The sequence below is a fragment of the Arvicanthis niloticus genome, chromosome 11, assembly GCF_011762505.2.
Source record: "Arvicanthis niloticus isolate mArvNil1 chromosome 11, mArvNil1.pat.X, whole genome shotgun sequence".
NCBI lineage: Eukaryota > Metazoa > Chordata > Mammalia > Rodentia > Muridae > Arvicanthis > Arvicanthis niloticus.
Window position 1 is genome coordinate 60,843,847 of NC_047668.1, and position 26,927 is coordinate 60,870,773.

Consider the following 26,927-nt stretch of genomic DNA (forward strand, 5'->3'; position numbering starts at 1 on the left):
CTCCACACTGAGGACCAGGCTTCAAACTGGAACCTTTGGAGGATGGATGCACTCATATCCAAACCAGGACCCCAGAGAAGACTGCATTTGGAACATGGTCTTTAAAGAGGTCCTTAGTTAAGGAGAGGTCAATAGGGCAGACCTTGATCCAGTATTAATGGTGTCTTTCTAAGATGCCAAGGAGAGGTCACATTACAGTATAGGGAGAAGATGGCTGCCTACAAGCTGAGGACTGAGGCCAGAAGAGAGCAGCTTCAATGCTGGGTCACATGCTCTGGTATTTTCTCCTTGTTTGTGTCTTAAGTTCATGGTCTTAGAGGCATCCTCCGTAACTCCATGAGTCCCCTGGCGATCCCATCCACATTGCACACTGTTCTCTTTGATTGTCATAGTTGTCTTTACCTCTTGTTGATGCCCAGGATGGGCTAGGTATGTTTTCCTGTTTCTGGTTCTGTCTCTGGGGTATATGACAGAGTCTAGTGCAACAGAATGCAGAGTTCTTGCCCAGTGTTTTATTGAAGGGACAGGTGAAACTTGCCTAAAAAAGGCAAGGAGCTGGGGGAGGAGGCCCATCAGATTCAGATCTGTGCCCATCGCCATCTGAAGCGCACAGCATCCTGCTTCTCACAGTACATGAGCTTCTGCAGGGAGATTGACAAGTCATATCTCTAGGTCTTTGATCATTGGCTCTCTCCCTGTAAGAATTCTTTGTGTCTTTTACGATTATCTCCTTTAAATGTTAATTTAATTAAAGTGTGTGTGTGTGTGTGTGTGTGTGTGTGTGCCCTTTGTCCCAAGAGTGGACTTTGAAGAAGGCTTTTGGCTAGTTGACAATCAGGTTGAGTAATCCCGATCCAAAATGCTTGTGTTTGGATTTTTTTTTCTCCTGGATTTTGTTATATCTGCATTTGGAGAATGAAGTATCTTCTGGGTTAGACTCAAGTCTGAGTATGGAATTTACTTAAGTCTCATTTATGCATCATATACACTGCCTGAAAATTGTACCGTCTGATATTTTTCATATATCCCTGGTTTGATCCAGCATATGGCATCAGATGTATTGTCTTCCCTGTGGTGTCATGTTGTTAGTTTAACAGTTTGGGATTTTAGAGCCTCTGTGTTTTTGGAGCGCTCATCTGTACTAAGTGAGAATGCTCACCAAGCGAGGGAGGACTCAGAGATTCCCTCTGGGCAATGAGTTTAACTCCGAGGTATTTGAGAAGTGGCTGAGTCAGTGCTGAACCCTCAGCATCCTAACTCACACTAGCATCTCCAGACACTTTATCTGGAAACTTGTATTGCTTTATAGTTCCGATTTTCAATGGCTCTACGCTAACCAAACTTGGTCACCCTTTCATACCTCCTTTGAAGTTTTTGTTGTTGGTGTGAGTAACCCCACTGAGGATACCGGAACATGTAGGAACAGTAATTTTTATTTTACATTGTTAGGGTACCTGCTTAGAAGTTAGGGTGTGAAATCCTTGAAACATACTGCTAAGCTGCTCTCTAAATGCATCTGCCAGGATGGGAGAGATGGCTCATCAGTAAGGTGCTCTGCTGTGCAAGCATGAGGAAGTAAGTTTGGATTCCCGGCATCCATGGAAAAGCTGGGCACAATGGTCCAGGTCTATAATCCCAGTGCTGGGAATGGAATGGGGATGACCCAGAAGCCAGACCCCTGGAACTCATTGGCCTGCCAGCCTGGCCTAGTGGATGAGTTCCAGGGTCATCCTTGTCTCAAAAAATACAGAGACGAGTGATCAAGGAAGATGCTTGGGGTCAACAGTCATGTACACATACGTGCACACATGCTCACATGCACACATGCTCACATGTACACATGCTCACATGCTCACAGTCTGATCCAGAGAGAGGTGGCAATGATGCCAGCAGACATACTGTTGACACAGTGTGTGACACACATACACACAACCTCACAGATTTCAAATGGATTTTCACATTGATGAAAACTCTATAAAGTCGACTCTGTGCTTGATGAAATGTTGTTCATCTTTCTAGAAGATCCTATTATGTGCAACTCATTATTGCAGAAGACTGGTTACATCAGTTATTAGGAGGTTATGATGCTAATATTTTTCTCTTTAGGGATTGAGGAGGAGGCTGACCCAGGGCTGTTGACAACGAAATCACATTATTTATTTGGGTTTGGTACAGGAGAAATTAGCTCAGTCTTCAACTTGTGACCTCACCGTATGATTCTCGTGATCTGATATTCCTTTGTGTTGAATAACTTCAAAGGGCAGCTGGGCAGAGCCTTAGCCACACAGGGAGCCCTGAAGCCACACCGGGAGCCACTTCTCACCTGCTGTCTTAGATCACCGAAGACACAGATCAGCTCATGTTTCCACCCAGGACACATGCGGCAGACATGCTGTGACTTGTTTGGAGAGAAAGGCAAGGGGCAGGGAGTCACAGTGACATGTGTGGGCTGGGGCAGGCTTTAAATATAACTAAGGGCTATGCTTTTAGATGAAAAGCGAAGGAGGCGGGGCTTCAGGGCATGGGTCGCTTCCTAAAAATAAAGTCAATGAACTTTGAGAGAACTTTAGGATTAGCTTTGTCAACCCCAGAGTAGCTGCCAGCGGAGAGAAATTTGAAACTGTTTACCATTTGGGCCCAAAATGGAGCATTGATCCAGTTATGACTGATTCAAATGACAAATGTGTTTCGGCCAGGCCAGCCTGGGATGTGAGGATAGAGGAACGTTTGCAGTCCACCCTGCTCACCCAGATCTTGGCCATGGTGGTGTTCTGCAAGCCCCTAGTTCGTTTTGTCTTGGTGGCAATTTCTGCCAACTTCAATACGCCCCACTCTATTACATGCCTTCGTTTTGCTCCCAGTTGCCTTTTGTCTGATAATTAAAACATTGAATTTTTTTGAAAAGTAGAAAAATACAAAAGGTTTAACAGCAAACATCTACACATCTATTACCCATAGGCAATGTATGTCTACCTATTACATTTGATACTCTTTTAGTTATGTGTATGTGTGTATGTATGTGTGTATGTGTGTATGTGTGTTCACTTGAGTGCAGGAACCTTGGAGGCCAGAAGAGGGCTAGAACCCCTAGAACTAAAGTTCCATGTGGTTGTGAGCTTCCTGACATAGGTGCTAGGGACTGACCTCAGGTCCTCTGTAAGAACAGTATGTGCTTTGAACCACTGGGCCATTGCTCCAACCCTTTGTCTTTCTTTTTAAAGAAAAACAATTTGAGTCAAGTATGATACACATCTGTAATGATAATACACATTTGTAATAATGATACACATTTGTAATGATAATACATATCTGTAATGACGATTCACATCTGTAATGATGATGCACATCTGTAATGATGATGCACATCTGTAATGATGATACACATCTGTAATAATTATACACATCTGTAATGATACATATCTATACAATACGCATCTGTAATGATGATGCACATCTGTAATGAGGATGCACAACTGTAATGATGATACATATCTATATAATACACATCTGTAATAACGATGCACATCTGTAATGATGGTGCACGTCTGTAATGATGGTGCACATCTGTAATGATGGTGCACGTCTGTAATGATGGTGCACATCTGTAATGATGATGCACATCTGTAATGATGATACACATCTGTAGTATCAGCACTCAGAAAATTAAAGCTGGAGGAACGCAAGTTCCTTACCAAGTTGGGCTATATTGCAAGACCCTGTCTCAAAAAACAAAACAACAAAGAAACAAATGGCAAATTACAAACAAAACTATAAGAAGAAACTCCCAAGAGAAAGTATATTCCCCTTGGCATTACTTCTCTTCTTCCTAGAGAGGATAGCGGCATATGCTTAGTGTGATGCTAACAGGCGTGCCAAGCCTTTCGACACTGAAATATGACATTGTCATCCACGAAGTTTATAATCTGGAATTACAAAAGTAAACAAAATTGTAAAACAATCTTAGAATGTTCTAAGTAAGTTCAAAATTTTGTGTTGGGCTGTGCATGTTGGCTCCCCATGGTCTGTGGGCTGCAGATGGGACACACGTCAGGTATGTTTATATTTATCCATAAATGTACAAGACATCACTTTAAAGTTTAGTTGAAAAGGATCACATAATAAAAGCAATATTATAAAGTAGCATCCTGGGGTTGAGGATGGCCCAGTGAGTAGGAATGCTTGCTTGACAGATGTGAAGACCTTAGTCCAAATTCTCAGCCTCCATGTAATAGGCAGGCATGGCCTTGTGTGCCCGTAACTGCAGAGTCAAGGAATGGAGACAAGCAGATCCCAGGACCTTGCTGGCCAGCAGCCTAGTGAACTTGGGTTCAGTGAGAGATCTCGCCTCAAAGGAATAAGGCAGGGAGAGTGATAGGGAAGACATCACACTGAGCTCCTGCTGACCCCCTTTATCCCTTATAATAGTCTGTAGATTTTCTAGTAATTTGTATTCATAAAACTAGAGAAACTCCAAATGATGGTCAGTTTGTTTTTTGTTTTCTGGCATACTACATAAGACCTTTTTTTTTTTTTTTTTTTTTTTTTTGTCATGTTGCCTGGGCCCTGTTAGAGGTCATTGTGAGCATTCAGGCTTGTTTCCAGCATTGAGAGGAATGTTTCTGCAGTGTGCTTGTAATATTTGCTAGAGATCTTGGTATGTTGTTTGTGGGATTTGCTGTAGATACTGCTTAGCAGAATGAGGAAATCCCTGTGTATTCAAAGTTGGCAAGCCGTTTTTATTTGTTGTTATGAGTAAGTCATGGATTTTGCTGGAAGCTTTTCTGCATTCCTTGTGTTGAATTCTTCTTTTTATTTTTTTTTTAATGCAGGGAATTACATTGTTTGATTGGCTAACAGTAGGGCCATCCTTATGTTTCTAGGTCAAATTTCTCTAGCTTTTCTGCTTCTGAAAGATTGGCATATTTGGTCTATCAACAATTCATTTAGATATTTTGTGTCTGAGTTTAATTGGTGTGTGTTTTCATTTCCCTGTGGCCACTTCTCTTGTCTACTTTTATGTTGAGATACTGATTATTCCTCTACTCCCTCCTCCCTCTTTCTTGTTCCCTTTAACAGGGTCTTACTCTGTAGTTCAGGCTAGCTCAAAACTAGCTATGCAGCTCTGGCTTTCATTGAACTTGTAGCAATCCTCTTGCCTTACCTTATATTGACCTTTTAAAAGGAGTTTCATTCTGGGTTTTGATTTTATGTCCTGATTCCAACATCTCAGAAGTGGATCTGGAGTTTGGTGCTTCCAGGTCCTCGTGTGACAATTCTCTGGCTTCAGCCTATCAGGTGACTGATGGCGATCCAGTTGCAGGTTGTGTTGTATCTCTGTGAAGGTCCCTTTTCTCCAGTCTTTGGTCAGCTGCTCTACCTTCTGAGGTGAGCTCTGCCCATCTGCATGTGGTTCTCCTTCCCACAGAGTGTTCCTGGATTGCTGTCCTCAGGTCTCCGACAGTAGCATGCATCTTTTCTGCTCCTCTCGGGAATCAGTCTCTTGTTCTTGCTTGCCCAGGATACCACAGCAAAGGGTCTCTATCTTATATCCAGCCTTCTAAGGCTTGTCATTTCTCCATGGAAGGTCTTATTCTGTATACTGGGCTCACCTACTTTTTAATGTCCTGAGTGCTGGGATTAAGGCATGCATCACTGTGCCTGGCTTGGGCAACTTTAAAAACCTTTTCTCCTTTTCTGCAGTGGAAGCAAACACTATGCTTTCTTGAATTTTGAGCAGCCATCTTTTTTTTCTTTTCTTTTCTTTTTCTTTCTTTCTTTCTTTCTTTCTTTCTTTTTTTTTTTTTTAGGATCATTGTACGTTATCTACCACTAGGTTTTTCCTTCTGTTTCTAGTTCATTCCAGCAAACCTTCTATCTCTTAGAAGCACTTTCCCTACTGCATCTGCATTTCTTGGCCTGACTCCTTAAGTTGCTTTGTGTTAGAACTTCCATGACTTGGCCCAGCCCCTCCAGCCCAGTGCAATGTTCTTTCTCTTGGTCCTTCATTACTTCGTTTCGACCTCATTGTTCTACGTCATTGTTCATACAACAATGGGTAGCTATCATAGGCCTTGGGGACTTGCAGAGTATTTTTAAATATTAATTTTGATGGAACGGCATCTGCTTTGAAGGAATAGAGATTATCTAATCGAGAGCCATACAAACCAAGTCCAGAGGTGGAGACATTATTATGCAGTGCAGTCCATGCAATGGAGTTGGAGTTACCTTTCCTCCAGAGACATCCTTTCATCTCAGCCTCAGGTAAAGGCTCCGCCCCTGGGATCCACATGGAGGAGGGACAGAACTGACTCATGAAGTTGTCATGTGACCTCCACATGTGTTGTAGTGTCTGCACATGGACACTCAAGCAAATAAATAAATAAATAAATAAATAAATAAATGGCAAGAAAAAAAAGAAACCACTTCTTTGACATTATAGTGATCCACATAATTCAACACCATGCTGTAATAAAAGGGTAATATAAAACAAGCGCTTTGATCATAGTAAAGAATTCAATAATAAAAAATCAGTTCTAGTATGAAAATAAGGAACTTTCAACGTGAGGACGAGAGCTCCTGGGTTGGGTAGACGACTCAGTAACTAAAGTGCTTGTGCTGAGGTTTGCTCCCCAGAACATATATAAATTTGGGTGCAGTGGTACTTGTTTGTAACCCTGTACTTCAGGGAAAGGCAGATCTCTGTGGCTTGCTGCCTAGCTAGTCTGGTGGAAACAGTGAGCTGCAGGTTCAGTGAGAGACGTCATCTCAAAGATAAGGTGGGGAGCAGCAGAGAAAGATGAGTAAAGTCAGCCTCTGGCTCCCACACACATGCAGAGGTGAGCACACTGGGATATGCAGGGCCACAGACACATGTATATCACACACAGACTTACATAGAGAGTACAGAGGACTCCTCAAAACCTTGATGTTGGCAAAGAATTTCCAATACATGTTGCTGAAATCAGTCACCTCAGTTACAATATGCCAGACCCCAGGTTCAGTCCCTGGTAACCCAGGAGTGTTTCTGCTCATTGTAGAGTACTGTCCTCCAAGTGAAGCATGCTTGTTTCCAAGAGACCACCCTGATCTGGCTCACTGATGTTCCCTCATGGAAGGGGGGATAAGGAGGGCCAACTGGGTCCTCACCTGGGGTCCAGCCACTCTTCTTATCTATTGACATGCGGTTCTGCTCTGATTGCATGCAGTCTTGGCATCTATTGAGGCTCTAGAGTATATAGACTGGTAGAAATTAATGAAGAAGCCATCACCATGCTGGATGACAACTTTCTAATAGGGCCATCCCGAGTTATCCATGGTCCTGTGAACAACTCCTCACACATGCGCTAAGTAAATCCAGTGAACTCATTAGTTTCCCAGGGTGAACTTCTTTGTAATCGTCCTTTTGTTTGTGGTTTGGACCATATATTAGGAGCAGGTAGACATGGATAGTTTACATCTCCTCAGGGAAGGCTCTCTCATAACATGGTTGCTTCTGTTCTGTTCTGGGCACCAGACTTTGACAACCACTGTTTCCTCTAAAGTATGAGTAGCACTGTGCATGTCATTCAAACAGTACAGGAGACAAGACTGACTGGAGGGCCTGGATTTGGCATTTTCCTGTCACATGAGGGGCTTGGGTCTTGTATTGGGCATTAGGAGTGTCTGTTCCTGCTGCCCTGGTTCAAGACAACCTCTGCTATATGCTCTGAGGGGCTCCCGCTCCAGCTGTGGCAAGGTAACTGAAATATTTTCTTTTGCAAGTAAGTATTTGCAAAGGGATAGTTTTGGAGGCATTTATTCTACTACATGGACTATTCTTTTTCTTCTAATAGGAATTATTTTTTAAATTTTAGTGTTTTCTTTTTATGTGTAGTATGTGTATGTATTTATGTATGTGTATGTGTGCGCGTGTGTAGTGTGTGTGTGTAGATTTATTCGAGTCTAGAAGTCCAAGTTGAATGTTTTCCTCTATTGTACCCCACTTTATTGTTTTGAGACAGTCCAGTCTACCACTGAACCCGGAGCCACTAGTTTGGCAAGACTAACAGGCAAGTAAGGTTCAGGGAATGCTCCTGTTTCTACTGAACCAATGCCTGATATTTTAAAATGGGTACTAAGGATCTGAACTGAAGTCCTTATGCTTGAATAGCAGGTATTTTAGCAACTAAGCCATCCCCCAAGCCTAACATTTTAATTAGTGTCTTTTTAAAAATTACCTTCTTCCTGTATTCTTATTACATATACCATTTGAAAGAAGAAACAAATGACTTCTCTTTTACATTCTATTTCACTTATGTTTTAATAAAGGCAGATTCCCACGGCACAGTAAGTGGCGCATTGGGTGATTTCAATCCTTGGCCTTTCCCTGGGTACCAACTCCCACAAGCTATGTCATGCAGCCTGCCTGAGAGATTAGTAGCTATTTGCAGGACACCTTGGGAGGAAGGAGGAGCGGAAATCAGTCTCAGATGTTAGACTGAACCATGCTCCTAATTGAAAGCATGAAGAGAATGCATATGTGAAAGTGATCTCTGGCAAACACACCAGGTGAAAAGGCTGATCCAGGCCTCGCTCCTGGCTGCTTCTCTTCACTTGGGTGGAGCCCATTCAGCCCTGTGACTTTCCCTAAATAGTAGTGGCTGGGCAAGCACTGAGAGCCCAGTATGTCAGATTCAGCTATGAGGTTTGCTTAGTCAGGAAGATACTGATGAATTGGCATATTTAACTCAAGAAGTGCATAGCTTTTAGATTTGAATTCTAGAAGCCTACTATAGGAATAGCTCTTGGGGACCATTTTAGAACTAGCAGCTACTACACTCATGGTGTTCTGAAATGCAGGTACATGGCCAAGGTTAACTGATGTAAACTCATGTCATCTACATAGTTGCTTCCATCTTTAGGTTTTCCCCCTCATCTGTGTTGAAAACTGGTGCCTGGTATTGTGATACTCAAGGGCCATTTCTTATTTTTTATGCCTAATAGGACTCATATCATAGCAAGATGTGAAAAGCATCTTTTCCTAAGGATAACTAATAGATTTCATGGCTGTTAGATGTTGGTCATTGGTTCTTCATAACCAAGTCTCCTGTGGTTCATGTGTGCTGGCTAGTTTTATGCTAACTTGACACAAACTAGAGTCATCTGAGAGAAGGAAACCTCGATTGAGAAAATGTGTCCATAAGATTGGGCTGTAAGTCCTTTTCTTTTCTTTTCCTTTCCTTTCTTCTTTTCTTTCCTTTCACTTTCTTTTCTTTTCTTTAATCTTTTTTTTTTTTTTTTTTTTTTACAGTCCAGACTTTATCCCCTTCCTGGTCCCCCCTCCAGCTGTTCCACATCCCACACCTCTTCCCTCCCCCTCCCCCTGTCTTCAAGAGGATGTTCCCACCCCACCAAACCTCCCCACTTCCTGAGGCTCTAAGTCTCGAAGGTTAGGTGCATCTCCTCTGAGTCCAGACCCGGCAATCCTTTGCTGTATATGTGTCAGGGGCCTCATATCAGCTGGTGTATGCTGTCTGGTTGTTGGCTCAGGGTCTGAGAGATCCCAGGTTAGTTGAAGCTGCTGGTCTTCCTATAAGGTTGCCCCTCTCCTCAGCTTCTTCCAGCTTTTCCCTAATTCAACCACAGGGGTCACCAGCTTCTGTCCATTGGTTGGCTGTAAATATCTGTATCTGATTCTTTCAGCTGCCTTTTGGGCCTTTTGGAGGGAGATCATGATGAACCCCTGTTTGTAAGCACAACGTAGCGTCAGTAATAGGCATTTTTCTAATAACTAATTAATGAGGAAGAACCCAGCTCATTGTGGGTGGTACCATGCCTAGGCAGGCTGGTGATCCTAGGTTCTATAAGAAAACAGACTGAGCAAGCCAGTAAGTAGCATTCCTCCATGGCCTCTTTATCAGCTCCTGCATCCAGGTTCCTGTCCTTGCTTGAGTTCCTGTCCTGACTTCCTTCAGTGGTGATCAGTGATATGGAAGTGTAAACCAAGTAAACCCTTTCCTCCACAACTTGCTTTGGTCATGGTGCTTCATTGCAGCAGTAGCAACCAAATTAAGATATAATATCGTTCCTCTCTTGTAGGATTGTTTAGTGAACTAAAGTGATTCAGCACTGACGTGGGTAGGAAGTTTGGTACTGCGATCTCAGGGTGAAGAGTTTAAGTCTAAAGCTGACTATCAGCAAAGGGGCAGCAGGAAAATAAGTCCAATGAATGCAGAAGGGTCTGGCCAGCCAGATACCTGTGACATTACATAGCACTTCAAATCCGTGACCGCAAAGCTCCTGGAGAACCTTACCTGTGTTCAGAGCCACCAACCCTAACCATGGTCCAGGTAGTTTTATAACTCTGCCTGGCCCCATGTCTAGTGTCTGGTGGTCCAGAGCTCAGATATCCTAGCTGTTTGGTGATGGAGAACTTGTTCCTTGTTGGGTGTTTCTTATTATGAGGTTGGGGCGGCATAACACTCACTGGGTGTTTGAACAGATTAGCAGGTGAATAGATAGTCCCTGACCTTATTGGCATTGTTCTTCTATGTAAAAAGAGTTGAGTTGGATCAAATATTAGACAACTCTGAAAAGCTCTGGCAGCCTGTAAGTTTGTGGAAGAGTCTTTTTTCCCTCAGGGTCAGGGACTCTTTTCGGTTAAGTCTTAGCAAAAATATTTAAACATAAAATTTTGAAATTAAATGTAAGGTCCAGCCAGGGTAGATATCTCAGTAGGTAAAGCATTTTCTGTGCAAGCATGAAGACCTGAGTTTGGATCTTCAGCCTCCACACAAAAAGCCTCTATTGTTGCTGCCCGCTCTGTTCTGCAGGTCGGGGTCTATCGAGAGAGAGTGGGGATAAAGGGGAAGAGACGCAAAGAATGGAGACAAGACAGAGATTCTGATCAAGTCTCAAGTCTCCTTTATTGAAGGGAAATCTGGGGTACTTACACGCTTTTGCCACGTGCCTTGTAAGTGTTGATATGACGTAAGCCTTACAGGCGTGGATACCACGTGCGCCTTACAGGCATGTATGGCATGGATAGCAAGTGGACAGCACGTGAACCGCATGCCTTGTAGGTGTGGCTACCACGTGCGCCTTGCAGCTGGGGGCAGTAAACAGCAAAACAAAATATGTGGGATATCAGAGTGTGCTTCAGCTGTTGTAGGCTGTTGAAAAACAAGTCTCACGTCAGGGTATATGGCTCAAGATGGCTGCAAAGCTGATAGCCACTTTCAGCTAAAAATCGGCTCCCAACACTCTATGGTCATGAACTCCTGCAATGCCATTCCCATCGCTAGCTCAGAAGGGTGGAGTCAGGATTCCTTGGAGTTTACAGGTACTACCCTAGTAGAAATAACAACTTCTAGGCTCAGAGCAGATATTGGCCTCATAAAAGTAGTGTGAAAAGCAATTGAGAAAGATATCCCAATGTAACCTTCTGTTCTCCATAGGCATATGTGCTTTCACACACACACACACACACACACACACACACACACTTTAAATTCAAGCCACAGAGTATAACTTTAAAAACAGCGATAGGGTATGTCTTAGGATTTCCATTGCTATGAAGAGACATCATAGCCATGGCAACTCTTATAAAGGGTCTGGCTTAAAGTTTAGAGGTTTAGTTCATTGCCATCATGGTTGGAAGCATGGTAGTGTGTATGCAGGCATTGTGCTGGAGAGGAAGCTGGGATTCCTGCATGTGGATCAGCAGGCAGCAGGAAGAGAGAGACACTGGGCCTGGCTTAAAACATCTGAAACCTTCTAGCCCAAATACCCAGTGTCACACTTCCTCCAAAGAGGCCACACCTTTTCCAACCAGGCCATATCTCCTAATAGTGCCACTCCCTATGGGCTTATTGGAGCCATTTTTAATTCAAACCGCCACAGGAGACTTTCTTAAGGTTATATCTATCTCTATATTTATCTTTTTAAACCTGTGGTGTATTTTGGGAAGTCAGTTATAGTGTTTAAGAATAATGTCTTTGGTGCCATCTTGCTTGGATTTAAACCCTAACTTCTATTAACTAACAACTGTTTGATCTTTGTTAAGCCATTTGACCTGTGCATTTATTTCATTATCCATAAAATGGGCATAATAAAATATCTACTAAAAACACTTTCCAGGGGTTGTTTGTTGATATAAATATGAAAAATCCCTGTCATATAGATGGCTGTTGACAGGTATCAGCTGTCACCACCACCACCACAGTCATTATAATTTTCTTGGGGGAAACATCTATTTGCACTGCTAACCCTTTGGAAGAACTAGTAAAGTCTACTGTGCTTTCCATCAAAACCATGTCTTCTGTTGTCTTCTGCAGCAAGCTGTGTTCCGCCATGCCAGAACGGAGGGATGTGTCTCCGGCCTCAGCTCTGTGTGTGTAAGCCAGGGACAAAGGGCAAAGCCTGCGAGATCACAGCAGCCCAGGACACCATGTCACCAGTCTTTGGAGGGCAGAATCCTGGGTCCTCGTGGCTCCCTCCTGAGCAAGCAGCAAAGCATACTTCAACCAAGAAGTCAGACACCTTACCCAGGGTCAGTCCAGTGGCTCAGATGACCTTGACCCTCAAGCCGAAGCCTTCAATGGGACTCTCCCAGCAGATACATTCTCAGTGAGTGTTTTCAACTTACTTCCCTGGTCTAGATGCACATTAACTACTCTTGAACACACTGCTCTAAGCCTCTCTGCATAACACATTTACAGAGAACTCTTGCACAATGATATCCTTCTTCCTTCTCAAGAGTCTCCATGTGAGACTCATGTATCAAGTGTCTTAAAGATACTTATTTGATGAATGACTTTACCCTAAGTGTAACCATAGCGAGGCTAGGATTATAGGGATTATATATTATATAGGGATTGGCATTGGAAGACAATAATAAACATAATGGTCTGATTGTGGAGTTGTAAATTTAAGAATTCTTTTTTGGGCTCATCGGTTTGGAGCACTGGCTGCTCTTCCAGAGGACTTATGGATGTCAATTCCCTGAACCCACATGTTTGCTCACAGCTGTTTGCTAACTCCAGTTCCAGGGAATCTGATGCCTTCTTATGGCCTCTGTGGGTACTAGGCATGCACATGTTACGTAGGCATACATGTGTGCAAAATCCCCATCACATAGAAAATAAAATAATTAAAAAAAAGAACTTTAATTCTTATAAGGGATTGGGGTGGTTTAGAGTTCTGAAACAATAATTAAAAAAGAGAGAGGTGCACATGCAGTTTTTAAGGATAACGGAAGACATAGGGCTGTAGCTTTGCATCGAAGAGTGAGGAGGCAGTCCTCAGTCTCAGCAGCAGGTTACATGTATCCACTCTGGACACCACACAATGTCTGCCTCTCAGTTGCCAAGCAGGCCCATTTTTGGTGAATGAGGTTGCTTTCTATTTATAGGAACGTTGTTTTCCCCCTCTTGCTGTTTGGGAGCCCTGAATATGATAGGAACTCAGGGATAAGAAAAATTGTCCCTGACCTCCTGTGACTTTCATGACAAGCAGCCCAAAGAGCGGCCCTTGTCTGTCTCCTCTTAATGAGCGACTACACATGGATAATAAGACGCTGAAGTTACTACAGCGACCACTTGTCATTTGTGTAGGAATGTCAAATACAGGAAGCCCCCAACCTAAAAAGAGACTTGACTTGGGTTCATTTGTAAGTCACTTGCTTGGAATTTCGAAAGCATTTCCCCAGTGGAGACAGCACTTCCACGTGGTGATTAGTGTTCACTGAGCCCACAGAGGGCATTTGATCTGTGGACAAGCCCACCCACCCCCATCCATACTCCTCCTTGGAATCGACCACCTACTGGTTTTGCAGACCTGGTCTCTTAAAGCCTTTGCTTTTCTCTTCTCTCCCAAATGTCTTTTTTTATTTTTCTCATTTTTTTTTGTCCTCTGTTTCTTCTTGTAATATAAAACTTTAGTTCTGTCATGGGCTAGGTGGAACCACATTTTATATCTCTAATTGACATATAACAGTTCCTCAAAGCTTCCTGTGTGCCAGGAACTAGTTTGGAAATTTCAAACGAGTCACCACTTTATAACTCACAATGCATCTATAATGAGAGTACGAAATAATAGAAACCAACCCCATTTTCACAGGGGAGGAAAGTGAGCTTTAGAGTGGGTGACTTGTTCACAGTCAGTTAATCAGTGAGTGCTTCTTTTAGGGCTTAAGCGGAGGTCGTCTTGTCTCAGCATGAAGAAGATAGTAAGTATTTTCTGCTCTGTAGGACAGATGCTTTCTGTGGTTGGATGTGCCACTGCAGTCCCAAAGCATAGCTGACAAGTGAAATTTACTGCATTTCTAAACCCTCTCAGTTATGGAATAGACATTTGAATCACAAGTTACAAAATATAATTCATTAGACTTTGTCTCAATCATACTTATCAATTGTATGTGTGTGTATTATATGTTTATGTGTGCATGTATATGCACCTGTGGAGACTGTTGGTCAATATCAGGTGTCTTTCTCTACAACCAACTCCCCAGCTCCCCTCCGCCCCCACCCCCAAACCCCATCTCAGACTAGGCTGGCCTTGAATTCACAGAGATCCACTTGACAGCCTTCACAATGCTGTGATTAAAGGCGTATACCACTATACTCAGCCATGTATGTATGCATATATGTATGTATGTATATATGTATGTATGTATATATGTATGTATGTATATATGTATGTATGTATGTATGTATGTATATATGTATGTATGTATGTATATATGTATGTATGTATGTATGTATGTATGTATATATGTATGTATATATGTATATATGTATGTATGTATGTATGTATGCATGCATACATGTATGCCTACATGTATATTCTGTCTCCCTCCACCCCCAGCTCTGGGATTATAAGTGTGCTGCCATATCTGGTTTTGATGCGGATACTGGGGATTGAACTTTGGTCCCCAGGCTCAAATTTCCTGAATGAGCCATCTCCCATCCCTTTTCTCAACACCTCTTCATTTGTTTTATTTTCTAAAAAATGTTTACGTCTTTAATTATTTTAGAATTCCATATAAGTATTTGATAAAATATGATCATATCCATCTCTGGACCCCTTCTCTCTCAATTTGATCTCTTCCTCCTTCTTCCTCTTCCTCTGCCCTTTCCTCCCCTTCTTTCTTTTCAAATAAATATACAAAATCCAATTAGTGCAGCTCATCTGAGAGGTAGAGAGCCATCCGCTGGAGCACAGGTGGTCTCCCACCCAAAGAGTGGTTCTCAACTGCCAGTGGCTCCTCAGTAAGGGGTGGGGCCTTGAGATCTCCTCCCCAGCCTATACTGGACAGTTTGCTGGTTTGTTCTTGTGCAGGCAACCATAGTTGTGTGCACCAGTCTCATCACACCGGGAAGACATACAGTGTCCTCCCCATCCTCCGGCTCTTGCAGTATTTCCATCTGCTCTTCTTCCATGTCCCTTGAGCCTTAGTAGCAAGAGGAGGGATTTAAAAAAGTGCTTGTTTACAGCTAAGCACTCCCAGTCATACTCTCGGCTCTCTATCCAGTTATGAATCTTTGCATTGACTACTGGCCACTGGAAAAAGAAGGTTCCCTGGTCCAGGCTGAGAGCATCCCAGGTCTATTAATGCTTAGAAGGCAATTTCACAGCCGTTTCAAACATGTGACAGTCATTCTTAACTTGTAAAAAACCCAGGCCATGGTCTGGATGAGCTTGCTTACCTCTTTCTCCTGAGGTCAATAGTGACCATTTTGGTTCTAGAACGCAAATGTCACTGTGTCCCTGGGATGATTTATATCATACTTAGACATCTCCCTGCTAGCTTTGCTCTGAACTTAAAAACAAAAAATAATTCTGCCTTGATTTCCGCTTTGGCCATCAGGAGTCAGATTACAGTGTGTTGTGACAATTTTTTCCTAGCCTTATTACTCATGTAAACTGAGAAGCAAGTTACAAGAAATGTAATTCAACTTGACTATTACCAGCTACCATTTGACTCTGACCTCAGTGATGTGCATAAGTGGTTTGTTTACAAAAACCAGATAAAGCTAAAGGAGTAAGTTAAAAGCATCCGTCTTTAGAATGGACATTGTAATTTAGACAAGAATATTAGAAAGGAGAAGAGATAGCTTCACTTCCACCTGGGATTTGGTTTCTGTGAAAGCAGAGTTGTCAGGTATACAGTTCTGGATTCTACAGCTGCTGGATCCCAATCAGAGTTGCCACTTGATCGGGTATGTACTTGTGAAGTGAGGTGGCTTGCTTGTTTTGGAGCTAAATATGAATGACCGTGACCTGTGAACACAGATTTAAGTTGCTCCAAATTTCACCTTCAACCCGGAACCTTTTATTGACTTTTTATATTAACAAAATCAAGAAGGTTATGTGTTAAGACATTTTAAAATAGAGGGGTGGAAACATCAGGTAGGTGGTTGTAGCAAAGTGGGTGGAATCTCTGTTACAGCCTCGGATGCTACCTATCAGTGATGTTTTTAGCTATTGGATCAGTCAAGGCCTGTCATGTATTTTTAAGGAATGATCTAATCCTTACGTACAATATTAGACTGTAAATAGCTATTAAGAAATCTAAATGGCTCAAAATAATTGCCTGTGGACCCGAAACATTCCAACTTCTTATATAATGGAAATTCTAATTAATGAACCTTTGTAAGCACAACTTCTTTCAGAAACTTTCCTTGACATGGGTTAGGGGAAGAGACAGCCTAGTATGTTGTCAACTGTGATATTTGTATCTTACAACCTTTGTATCTGAGCTGGGTGTGGCAGTACATGCCTTTAATCTTAGCACTCACGATGTGGAGGCAGGTGGATCTCTGTCTCTGTGAATTTGAGCCTAGTCTGGTCTACAGAGCGAGTTCCAGGACAGCCAGATCTACATAGTGAGAACCTGTCTGAAACAAAGCAAAACCAATAAACAAACAAACAAACAAACAAAAAAACAAAGGGGAAAGCAAATGAAAATAAAATCCTTTTGTATCTTGACCCTTCCTGGGGGTTAACATTTAGAGAAGTGGAGGTTCAGGGAGAGCTTTCTAGAGAAAACAATTTTGTAATAGCAGCCTGGACTTGGAGGGGCAGAGCTGGAGAGGGGCTCTTCTCGAGGGCAGTGATAGGAAGCCAGCCATAGTCACAAGATCGTGATGAACTGCAGCTGTGCCGGTTCTCCAGCACATGCACAGCTGGCTCTCGATCAGCTTAGGTGATGATGGTTTCTACTTGGGATCCTGTTGAACTCAGCTGCCAAGGAACCCACTTGTAGGCTCGTTTCGCCCACTTCTTCTTACTTCTTCTTTTCAAACACCATTTCTTTTTTGGATGTCTGACAGTCTTTTAAAATACACATTTATTTTTGTTTTATGTGTTTGAGTTTTGCCTGTATGGATTTGTGCACCATGTGCATGCAGTGTATGCAGAGGACTGAAGAAGGCAGTGGGTCTCCTAGAGTTCTAGACACCTGTTGTGTGGGCTTTGGGCACAGAACCCAAGTCTGGAAGAGCAGGCAATGCTTAAGCACTGAACCATCTCTCCAGCCCCTAAGGCCTTGTTGTTAACAGGAGAAGTAAGAGATTAAGAATCTTTAAAATGCTCTACTGTAGACATAAAGTTGTGTAAAATGCCAAAAAGAAACCCTTTGCAGCCACAATCTGACACATTTATTAAGTCTTGATCATAGGCTCAAGCAGTTTTCATTTAGTTCATCTGTATAAGGAGACTTTATCCTCGTGGCCGGGGTGGCACTTGAATGAATGTACTCTTTTTTGGGAGCTCACAGTCTGCAGAGGACTGATGAACAGGGCTGCAAAATATCCGTTGGCTGTGGTTAGTGCTACAGATTAAGTAGAATTACAGATAGTGTCCTGGGGAAGCTGGGAGGGTTTGAGGTGTGCCGGGGGGGGGGGGGGGGGGGGTGGGGGGTTGGGGGGTGGGGGTGGGGGTGGGTGGGGGTGGGGGGTGGGGGTGGGGGTGGGTGGGGGTGGGGGGGTGGGGGGGTGGTTATTAGACAATGCCCCAGGGTGATGGTTAAACAAAGGCCTGTGGGAGGAGAGGACAGAGGACTTGCAAATATTAACACAAGGGGTTGGGCAGAGGCTTTGAGGCTGGAGTGAGCCTGGTGATGTTGAAGAACAGCTTAATTTGATAAAACTGTTTTGTTCAAATGACATGGACAGGGGCCCTGTGGGAGCAGGTGCACTATTAGATTAGATTAGGCAGGCAGCTGTTGTACGGCTTGGTTTTACCTTTGAGTTGGTTTTAGGGAATTTGACATTGAATCAGATACCCACCAAGCTCCTTAGAGACTTGAAGGAAGGAGCAGTTGTTTCTAGATATTGGCGTGTTGAGAAGGTGGACTCCTGAAGTGCTCTCTGGAGAAGTCTGTGAACTTGAGAAGCCATCAAACTTGGGCATGCAAAACTGAGAAGGGCGTTTCCAGAGAGGCAAGGGTTCAATAGCCTGGTGCATTGGTTATCTTTTGTAATTCAGCAGCCTGAGTCAACAACCATATCTCGATGCACAGTGTTTGTGTCAGGAATTCTGTAGGCCTAGAGCTGTGAGCTCTGGCTAGGTCTCTCCTGATGTGACAGACAAGCAGTAAGTAGGGGTGGCCATGGCCTGAAGACTTGGCTGATACTGACGTGTGCTGCCAGGAGGACTCAACGCCAAGGCTGCTGATAGGAAGCTTCCACTCCAACACAGGACCTCCAGAGAGCTACTCAGTGCCCTCAAACATGGCTGCTGCTGACTTCTAAGTGACCCCAGACCTGGAGAGCGGAGGGAAAGCCAGAATACCTTTGCAGTCAGTAGTGTTTAATGTGACAAACTTGCTGCTTAGAAGTGGGTAATTAAGGTCACATTTACAAGCAGTCGAAGGGAGCACTGCTGCAATTAGGGAGCACTGCTGAAAGAAGGGAGCACTGCTGAAATTAGGGAGCATAGATGAAAGAGAGGAAGAAGAGGGACTTGGGCATATATTTAAAAGTGACATAGTTGGAGCTAGTTGTCATCTGGCAGGGTGTAGAATTACTTGGGAAACAGGCCTGAGGCATGTCTGTGTAGGTTTTCTTGCGTGCCTAATAGGGGTGGGAAGGAAGAGCCACCTTCTGTGGGTGGTTCCGATCTCTGGCTTGGGTCCTGATCTGTACAAATGGAGAATGGGACCTGAGAAGTAGCATGTGTTTACTACTCTCTGGTCCTGATGGTAGATGTGTTGTGAACAGCTGCTTGGAACTCCTGCCTTCTCACTTTCCTGCCGTGATGAACTTAACAAAACAACTCCCTTGAGTAGCTTTGGTCGGAGAATTTTAACACAGCAACAATAAAAGAGGCCACAATAAGGACATGATTTGATATGAGTAAGAGTAGTGGCAATATAGACATTCAAGGCTGGGTGATTATTGAGTGACATTTCAGTAAAACTGTGCCTGTCAACTAGAGAAACAAACACATAAAAAAAAAAAAAAAAAAAGAAACCCCAAAACAAAAGCAAAGGGAAGAAAAATTATAGTTTATAAAAATTTAAGAAACTCATTAGCCAGTCGCAATAACTGAATTACACTTCTGTCATGATTCAAACACACTGCAAATAAGTAGTTAAAGGTAGGTTATAGGATGATCAGGAAAATGTTAATGTTGATGAGACATCTAAGAGGATAGCTTTGGATCCAGGGGCTCTGATTATGGTATTGGAGGGAGATCAAAGCGTCATTTATGAAGGTCTATGGTGTCTGAAATCTGAATCACAAAATCCAGTGGGTGGAGGTATGGTGCTTAAGATCAACTATGAGGTGATAATTTTTGACACTGGGTGATGTGTTACATGAAGGTTTCTTGCAAAAGTCTCTTTATACTTTGGATTTTTTTTTGTAATAGAGAGAAAAAAAAAAAAACCCAAGAAAGTTTCAAGTAGGAGAATGCCACAATTTTCCTTGCTGTCTGGAAGCTGCATGTGCCTGGACATCTGCAGTTAGAACCGGAGGTGACTGTAGTGGGTTTTCTATCAGGTGTGGCAGTCATGGCAACCCAGAGGAAAGAAGTGAACCATTGTATAAACCTGGGTACCTGACTGAATTGGCAAAGACGGTCAGATGTGGCCCCAACATGGGACACAGAGGATTCCTAGTGAGTTTTCAAGATTGCCTTGTCTGGGAAAGTGTTTGGTACTTGGTTTGAAAAGGAGGGTCCGTGATGGAGCTTTGGGATGAAATAGTTGAGACCATACTATGAACCCTGCTAATGACTCAGACAGGAGGTGGGGCGGAGGACAAGGCTGGTTCCTTGGTTTGGAAAAGACTGTCAGTGCTGTCTGGAAAAGCCACTGGCACGGTTTGGAGCTCCAATCTCCATGTTTTGTGAGGTTTATTGCTGTGGTGTTGCTATTTCTGGTCTCTTGTGCCACATCATAGCCTGTGCATGAGCTAAAGAAATGGCCAGGGAATACTTCATTTCCCTGTACATGAGTATCTGTAGTCTCTTTAGATTCCTTCATGTGTGTGGGGGGGTGGGGAGGTGGGGGGACAGGGAACTCAATAAGTAGTCTAGGATGGCTGGTCACTGTACCCCAGGAATCCTTTGTTTCTGTCTCTCCAGGGCTGGGATTAAAAAAGTGTTACCATACCCAGATTCCTCTTCCTCCTCCCTTTCCTTCCTTCCTCTCCTCCTTCTCTTCATCCCTTCCTCTCCTCCTCTTCTTCCTTCCTCTCCTTCTCCTTCTCTTCCTTCCTCTCTTCTTCCTCCTCTTCCTTCCTCTCCTCCTCCTCTTCCTCTTCTTCTTCCTCCTCCTCTTCCTTCCTCTCCTCCTCCTCTTCATCCCTTCCTCTCCTCCTCCTCTTCCTTCCTCTCCTTCTCTTCCTTCCTCTCTTCTTCCTCCTCTTCCTTCCTCTCCTCCTCCTCTTCCTCTTCTTCTTCCTCCTCCTCTTCCTTCCTCTCCTCCTCCTCCTTTTCCTTCCTCTCCTTCTCTTTCTGCTCTTCCTCCTCCTTCTCCTCCTCCTCCTCCTCCTCCTTCTCTTTCTTTCTCTCCTTCTCCTCCCCCTCCTTCTCCTTAGTCTTATTATTTGATGTGGCTTCTTCGAGGATCAAATTCAAGTTCTTGTACTTGCAAGCCTAGCACTGTTTCAGTTGACCTATCCCCCACTCCCAACCCCAGCTTTCTTTAGATTTTTATCTACTTCATAATTCTGGACTATAACTGAGGTCACTGTCACACTTGCATCCTATAGATGTTATTCAGATGTAAACTGTCAGGGTGACCCCAGAACAGCCACTGTTAGATTGGAGGTCCAGGTTCTGTCTTTGATTCTTCTGTGAACAGGTGTTCATGTGCACGAGCTGAGGCTGTAGTAATGATTCACAGAGAAGCATCAGTCTTAATGGTTCAGCTGAACCATCTATTATTCATAGATGTACTTTCTATTTTCCAAAAAAGTTCCTTTATAACTTTCAGTGCCACTAAAACTCTCAGTTGCTGCGCTCTTGTAGAATGCCCTCCCCCCTTTTTTGGCCTGTTACTCATGATGGGTGATACAGTCACTGGCCATGGGAGCCTGACCCAGAGCTCAAAGGGACATTGTTTATTTGCTAGGTCCATTAGTTGTTTGGGGACTGTTGGTACAATGTGCACCACTTTGCCAAGTGCAGAGCTGTTATCTCTGCTGTGTGAGGAGGAAGCCCTTCTGGAGGAGACAATGTGCCCAGTCCCCCTCTTTGAGCCCAAGCAGGAAGTCTGGTTTCACTCAGGATATGGATGTCAAATCTTTCTGGAGAACTCACATGCAGCCCAGTCGTTTCGTTTTCTGGGGTAATGCTTGGTCATTTTCTTTGCCCTTGGTATCCTGCAGTAACAAAGAAGGTGCTTAGCTGCTCTAGAAAAAACTAGTTTTTCTCGTTAAAGACACTGATAGTTCTCTTTTCTTTTACCTTCCTCTCCTGGGTGTAAAGAAGGGAAAAGAATTGAATTTGAACACGTTCTTTTAAAAAACAGGACTGGCTTGAAATGTGTTCTATATTTACCAAGTGAGTTTATAGCACGCCAGATAGTTTCTAAATATAGAGGAGGTCCCTTAAAAGTCCACGCAGAGGGGACGCCTTCTACTTTTAAAGTTCTTGAGAAATGAGTGCTTGACATTTATCTCTTGGTTTGGATGAGCGAAATGCTGAGTGAAGTCCCCGCCAGGAAGGAGGAGGGGGATGCGGAGCTTCAGAACGGTCAGGTTCCTGCCTTGCTGGGAACAATTCCTGCCCTTGGGAATCTTCAAAATAGACTTTCAGTTTGCCACCAATGGCAGTGGATACCTTCAAGGTCTCTGCCCCCAACAATGGCAGTGTCAGAGAGTTTACTGTCTTTATTTGAACTTTTCCTTACTCCCCCCCCCCACAACAGAAAGCTCACTGTAAAGCTATATCAAGAGCTGAAGCTTTAGAGAAAGATTTCCCTTGTTTTGCAGCCTGAATAGTTGCTATTGGTACCTTGATAGAACGTATTAAAACAGTCCAATGGTTTTCAGCGCATGAATTGCTACCATCACAAAATGGTCTCCAAGACTTACAGCGGACCCTGCCATAAGTTGACCACCCCTCACAGAGGTGAGGCCTCCCCTGCACTTCTGCTCTGAGCTTCCCTGCCTTTACAACATTCCTGTTACTTTTCCTTGCAAATCCTCTTCCCTGCACACAGAGGCACACAGAGCGGCTTCAGCAGAGATCTGCATAACATTAGAAAACATTTTTTTTCTGAAAAGCTAAACATGGCAGTATACAGCTACAATCCCAATGCTGAGAGGTGGGGACAGGTGGGTCCCTCGGGCTTGTAGGCCAGCCAGTTTAGCCAGTCAGTGAGCTCCAGGTTCAGTGAGAAACACCATGTCAACAAGCAAACCGTGGCAGAAAACAAACACCATGTCAACAAACTAACCATGGCAAAAACAAATCGCAGAGAGACTGGAGAGATGGCCCAGCAGTTAAGAGCACTCAGAACTTTTAGAGAGGACCCAGGTTTTGTTCCCAGTACTAACCTATATGGCTGCTCACAACTGTGACTCCATTTCCAGGAGTTCCTATGCCCTCTTTTGGCCTCTGTGAGTACTGCATCCGAGTGGCTCCTAGCTATACATGCAGGTAAACCACATACATACATACATTATAAAAGACAAATCTTTTTTTTAAAAAAAATAATGTGGATGTGACAGACAAAGACCTCTGGTCTCAGCATGCGTATATGCAAAATCAATAAAAGCCATTAACGTTTTTTCTCTTTTTGCCTGGAGGATAAAAGGTACCGATAGAGAGAGTTGAAGCCCCTGCCTGCAGTGTTCCACAGGCACTTACAGTGTAAGTCACATCCTCCTGGAATTGTACTGCTTGCATTAATAGAATCCCAGACCCTTTGGTGCTGAGTTGGCATTTCCTTACTGTGCTTCACCTGCATGGGAGGCAGATGCAGGCTTTGCTGTCTGCTTGATGCTGAAGAAGAGGACCGTGGCACTCATGTCAAGGTACTGTTGGAATAAGAACTAGAACGTTGAACCAGCGACTGATTTTATCACCATCTTTGACTTTCTGCCTCTCGAGCTTGAAGTTACATGGAACTGATAAGCCAAAGCCAAAGTGAAAGTTTACTGATGTGCCATCCGTGTTAAAGGACAGGACATTTCAGCACAGTCCACTGTTCCAGGCTTCGCTCTTCCTCTTTCCCAAAGGGACTTCACATACACAGAGTTAGCTATGTCTGTGTGTCCATCTTTAAATTGTCTGCAAGTAACTGAGTGTTTCCCACTCAGTGTTCTGCCTGGGATCTATCTGAATAGTTGTGTGGCTGTAGTTGGTTCATTTATGTTGCAGATGGTTATTTCACCATGTTCGTATACCATGTTTTTTATTTATCATTGTCTTGGCGGATGTTTTGAGTTTTTTTCCAGTTTTTTTGCTCTTTTTTTTTTTTAGAAATAGTTATATTGAAGAATGTACTGACAAAAATTGTGTACATAGTGTTCACTGTGATGCTTTGATGTGCTTACATTATGAAATGATTGCTGCAAACAGATGAATTTACATATCCATCTCAGAAGTTCCCATTTTCTGTCCATGATAAGAATATTTAAGATCTACCTTTTTAGTACATTTCCAGGATACGATATGGTATTAACTGTTGTCACCTAGCTGTTAGAAAGCAACACTCTTCCTATTTTGTTTTTGGGGTTTTTTTTGTTTGTTTGTTTTTCTTTTTAAATTTTAATTATTTTTTATTATTTATTTTATTATTATTTTTACTTATTCATTTTACATCCTGCTCACTGCCCCACTTCCAGTCACCCCTCCCACAGTCCTTCCCCCATCTACCCCCTTTTTCCTCGGAGTGGGTGGAGACCCTCTCTGGGTATCCCCCAACCCTGGCACATCAATTCTCTGTGAGGCTAGGCACATTTTCTCCCATGGAGGCCAGACAAGGCAGCCTAACACCCTTTCTATTTTGAATAGCTGAAATTTTATGTCTTTTGGCCAATGTTAAGCTTTTATAAGAACTTTTATTTAGGTATAAACACACAAGGACTGCAGAAAGTGGACTTTTGATTTCTACAAGGATATAGAAATGAAGGCATTGTGGGAGGGAAAACTTCAGACTCCATGAAACTAATCTAAAATTTGACTATATTGTTAGTTGTTGTTCAAAGGTATTTTGTTTGAGAAAAACGGGTCTGTGGGGGGAAATGCTGAGGTAAATTTTTCCTTTTTTTCCTCATCTGGTGTGTTGTATATATAAGTGTGGTATTTATCAATGTGTGTATACAGCAGTGTGCTTGTCTGTGGAGGCCAGAGAGGGGTGCTGGGTGTCTTGCTTTCCCACTCTCTGCGTTACTCTTCCAAGTCAGGGTGTCTAAAGCCTAGAGCTAGACTGGCAGCTACCATGCCCCAGTCAGAGATCCTCCTGTGTCTGTTCTCCTTCCGCTCTGGCGGTTACAGGTGCACATGTGGTCATGCTTGGTCCACCCCCATCCTGTTTTAAATGTGGGTGCTGGGATCAAACTCAGATCTGCATGCACTCCCACCCACTGAGCCGTCTTTCCAGTTCCAAGGAACTGGAATAAAAGAATTCTTGAGGTAGACTTTGTAGGAAGAACAGACCATAAAGTGGAGATGGGGGAGAAAGCCCCATGTTCTCTGAGACCTCTGCACACTGCTAGGCCAAATGAGAAAAGAATGGCCTCAAGTAGTTTGATAGAGAACCAACAGTTGCCTTGGCTTAAATTCTGGTCAATTATGTCCAAAGACTTACATTAGAAACTCAAAAGTTTTCAGCTAAAAAGGGCAAGTGCTAGTTTGGGTACAGTCTGTTCCCCAGTTTAATTGCTCCATATCAGTGCCGCGGCATGACGGTGTGTGATGGTAAGAGCCGGTGTTTACTGGGTGTCTGTTCTGTGCCAAGCATTGTTCTCATTGCTTTGGGGGATGATATTATTTAATCTTTTCAAAAGAATGTGAAATAGATACTGTTCATTTCAGTCTGTTTTATGCTTTTATAGCAAAATATCTAAAGCTGAGTAATTCATAAAGAAAAGTGGTTTGTTTGTTTATAGCTCTGGAGGATGGCAGCCCAAGACTGGGTTGCCAGGTAGGTATGGAAAGAAGAGAAGCAAAGGGGAGAAAGGAGGAGAGGAAAATGATTATATATATATGTATATAATGTCAACCAAAGGCTTTATAAGTTTGGTAATGCTCAATATCAATCAGAAGTGTAACCTAATACCCAATCTAGATATATCAACTATCTTTGACTGGTGAAGACATGTGAACATCCGAATCCATGTCTGGCCCTCCTCTCTCTTTCTCTCTCATCACCTACCTCCTCCTCTCCTCCTCCTCCTCCTCTCTGTACTCCTCCCACCTTAGCTCCTCCTACATATCACCCTTCCTGTTAAAATAAAACTTTTCTCTCAAAATACAGTTAGAGTATAACTATACTAATTTATGTCAGTAAGGTGCAAGATAGACCTAATACCCAGTCCATCATTTTGTTGACTAAGCAGAACCTCTGTCATCTCTCCTAAATAAAAGACTTAGTTCTGAACCTGGGTTTTTTTCCTGGCTTTAGAATGAATGTCAGTTGAAAACCATCCTCTCAAATCTTTTCTCTGAAAGTAAATAGCAAGGATTGGCTATGAGACTATAAGTTTTCAACCCCATCAGAAATCCAGAATGACTGAGTTAACTGAGATTATGTAAAGCACAAAGCATAGCTTCTAAAACATAGCCAATTTATAGAGACCGCTGAACACCTGGACAGTCCCTATACTACAGAATGTTGGAGCACTGATCTTCAGCCTTCTGGCCCAGGATCATCTGACAGACCTAGTGATGCAGAATTATTAAGGGCTGATTACTCTGTCTTGGCAGATATAATCAGTCGACTATTCCTCAAGTGTGTCTGTCTTTTTTTGGACAGTAATTTGTCTATAGATAAAAAGAGGCAATTCTTGCCTAGTGGCTGTCTCACCACAACTGGAGTAACTCCAAAGATGCTCAATTTCTTCTTAGAATCCAATTCTTCTTAGAATTTCTTCTTAGAATTCCTGACAGGAAGCTGTCAGGAGCAGACAGGTCTCTAATCAAAATGAACATTAATACAGAAATGTTTGTAACGTCAATTCTGTGGATTTCTGATGTTTTAAAAACCAACTATCCATTTAAGGCTACCTGGACTGTTGTCCATTAACTCTTTTCAGCTATTTCTAAAGAAAATATAGAAAACTCCCTAACAATAAACTCAAAGCCATGAATTTGCTATAGGCCCTTAACTCACAGTCTAACAATCTCAAATAAGTTAAAAAAGTTAAAGAAGGACTGGGTCTAAGCCTTGTATTCTTAAATGTGTTATACAGGTGCAATGCCTATGATAGTAACAATATTCATCTCACTTTTATATTAATAAGAAGCTTGTACCAATAAAAACCTTA

At 42.9% G+C, this 26,927-nt stretch overlaps 1 protein-coding gene across 5 annotated transcripts in view; it reads left to right on the forward strand.

Moving 5' to 3' along the window:
• Nucleotides 1-26,927, forward strand: part of Ltbp1 (latent transforming growth factor beta binding protein 1) — a 381,523-nt gene that overhangs the window by 44,217 nt on the left and 310,379 nt on the right. For all 5 annotated transcript variants that reach the window (XM_076942288.1, XM_076942287.1, XM_076942286.1 and 2 more), the window contains exon 3: nucleotides 12,315-12,606. In XM_076942288.1, coding sequence (XP_076798403.1) covers nucleotides 12,315-12,606 — 292 coding nt within the window. The remainder of the gene's footprint in view (nucleotides 1-12,314; nucleotides 12,607-26,927) is intronic.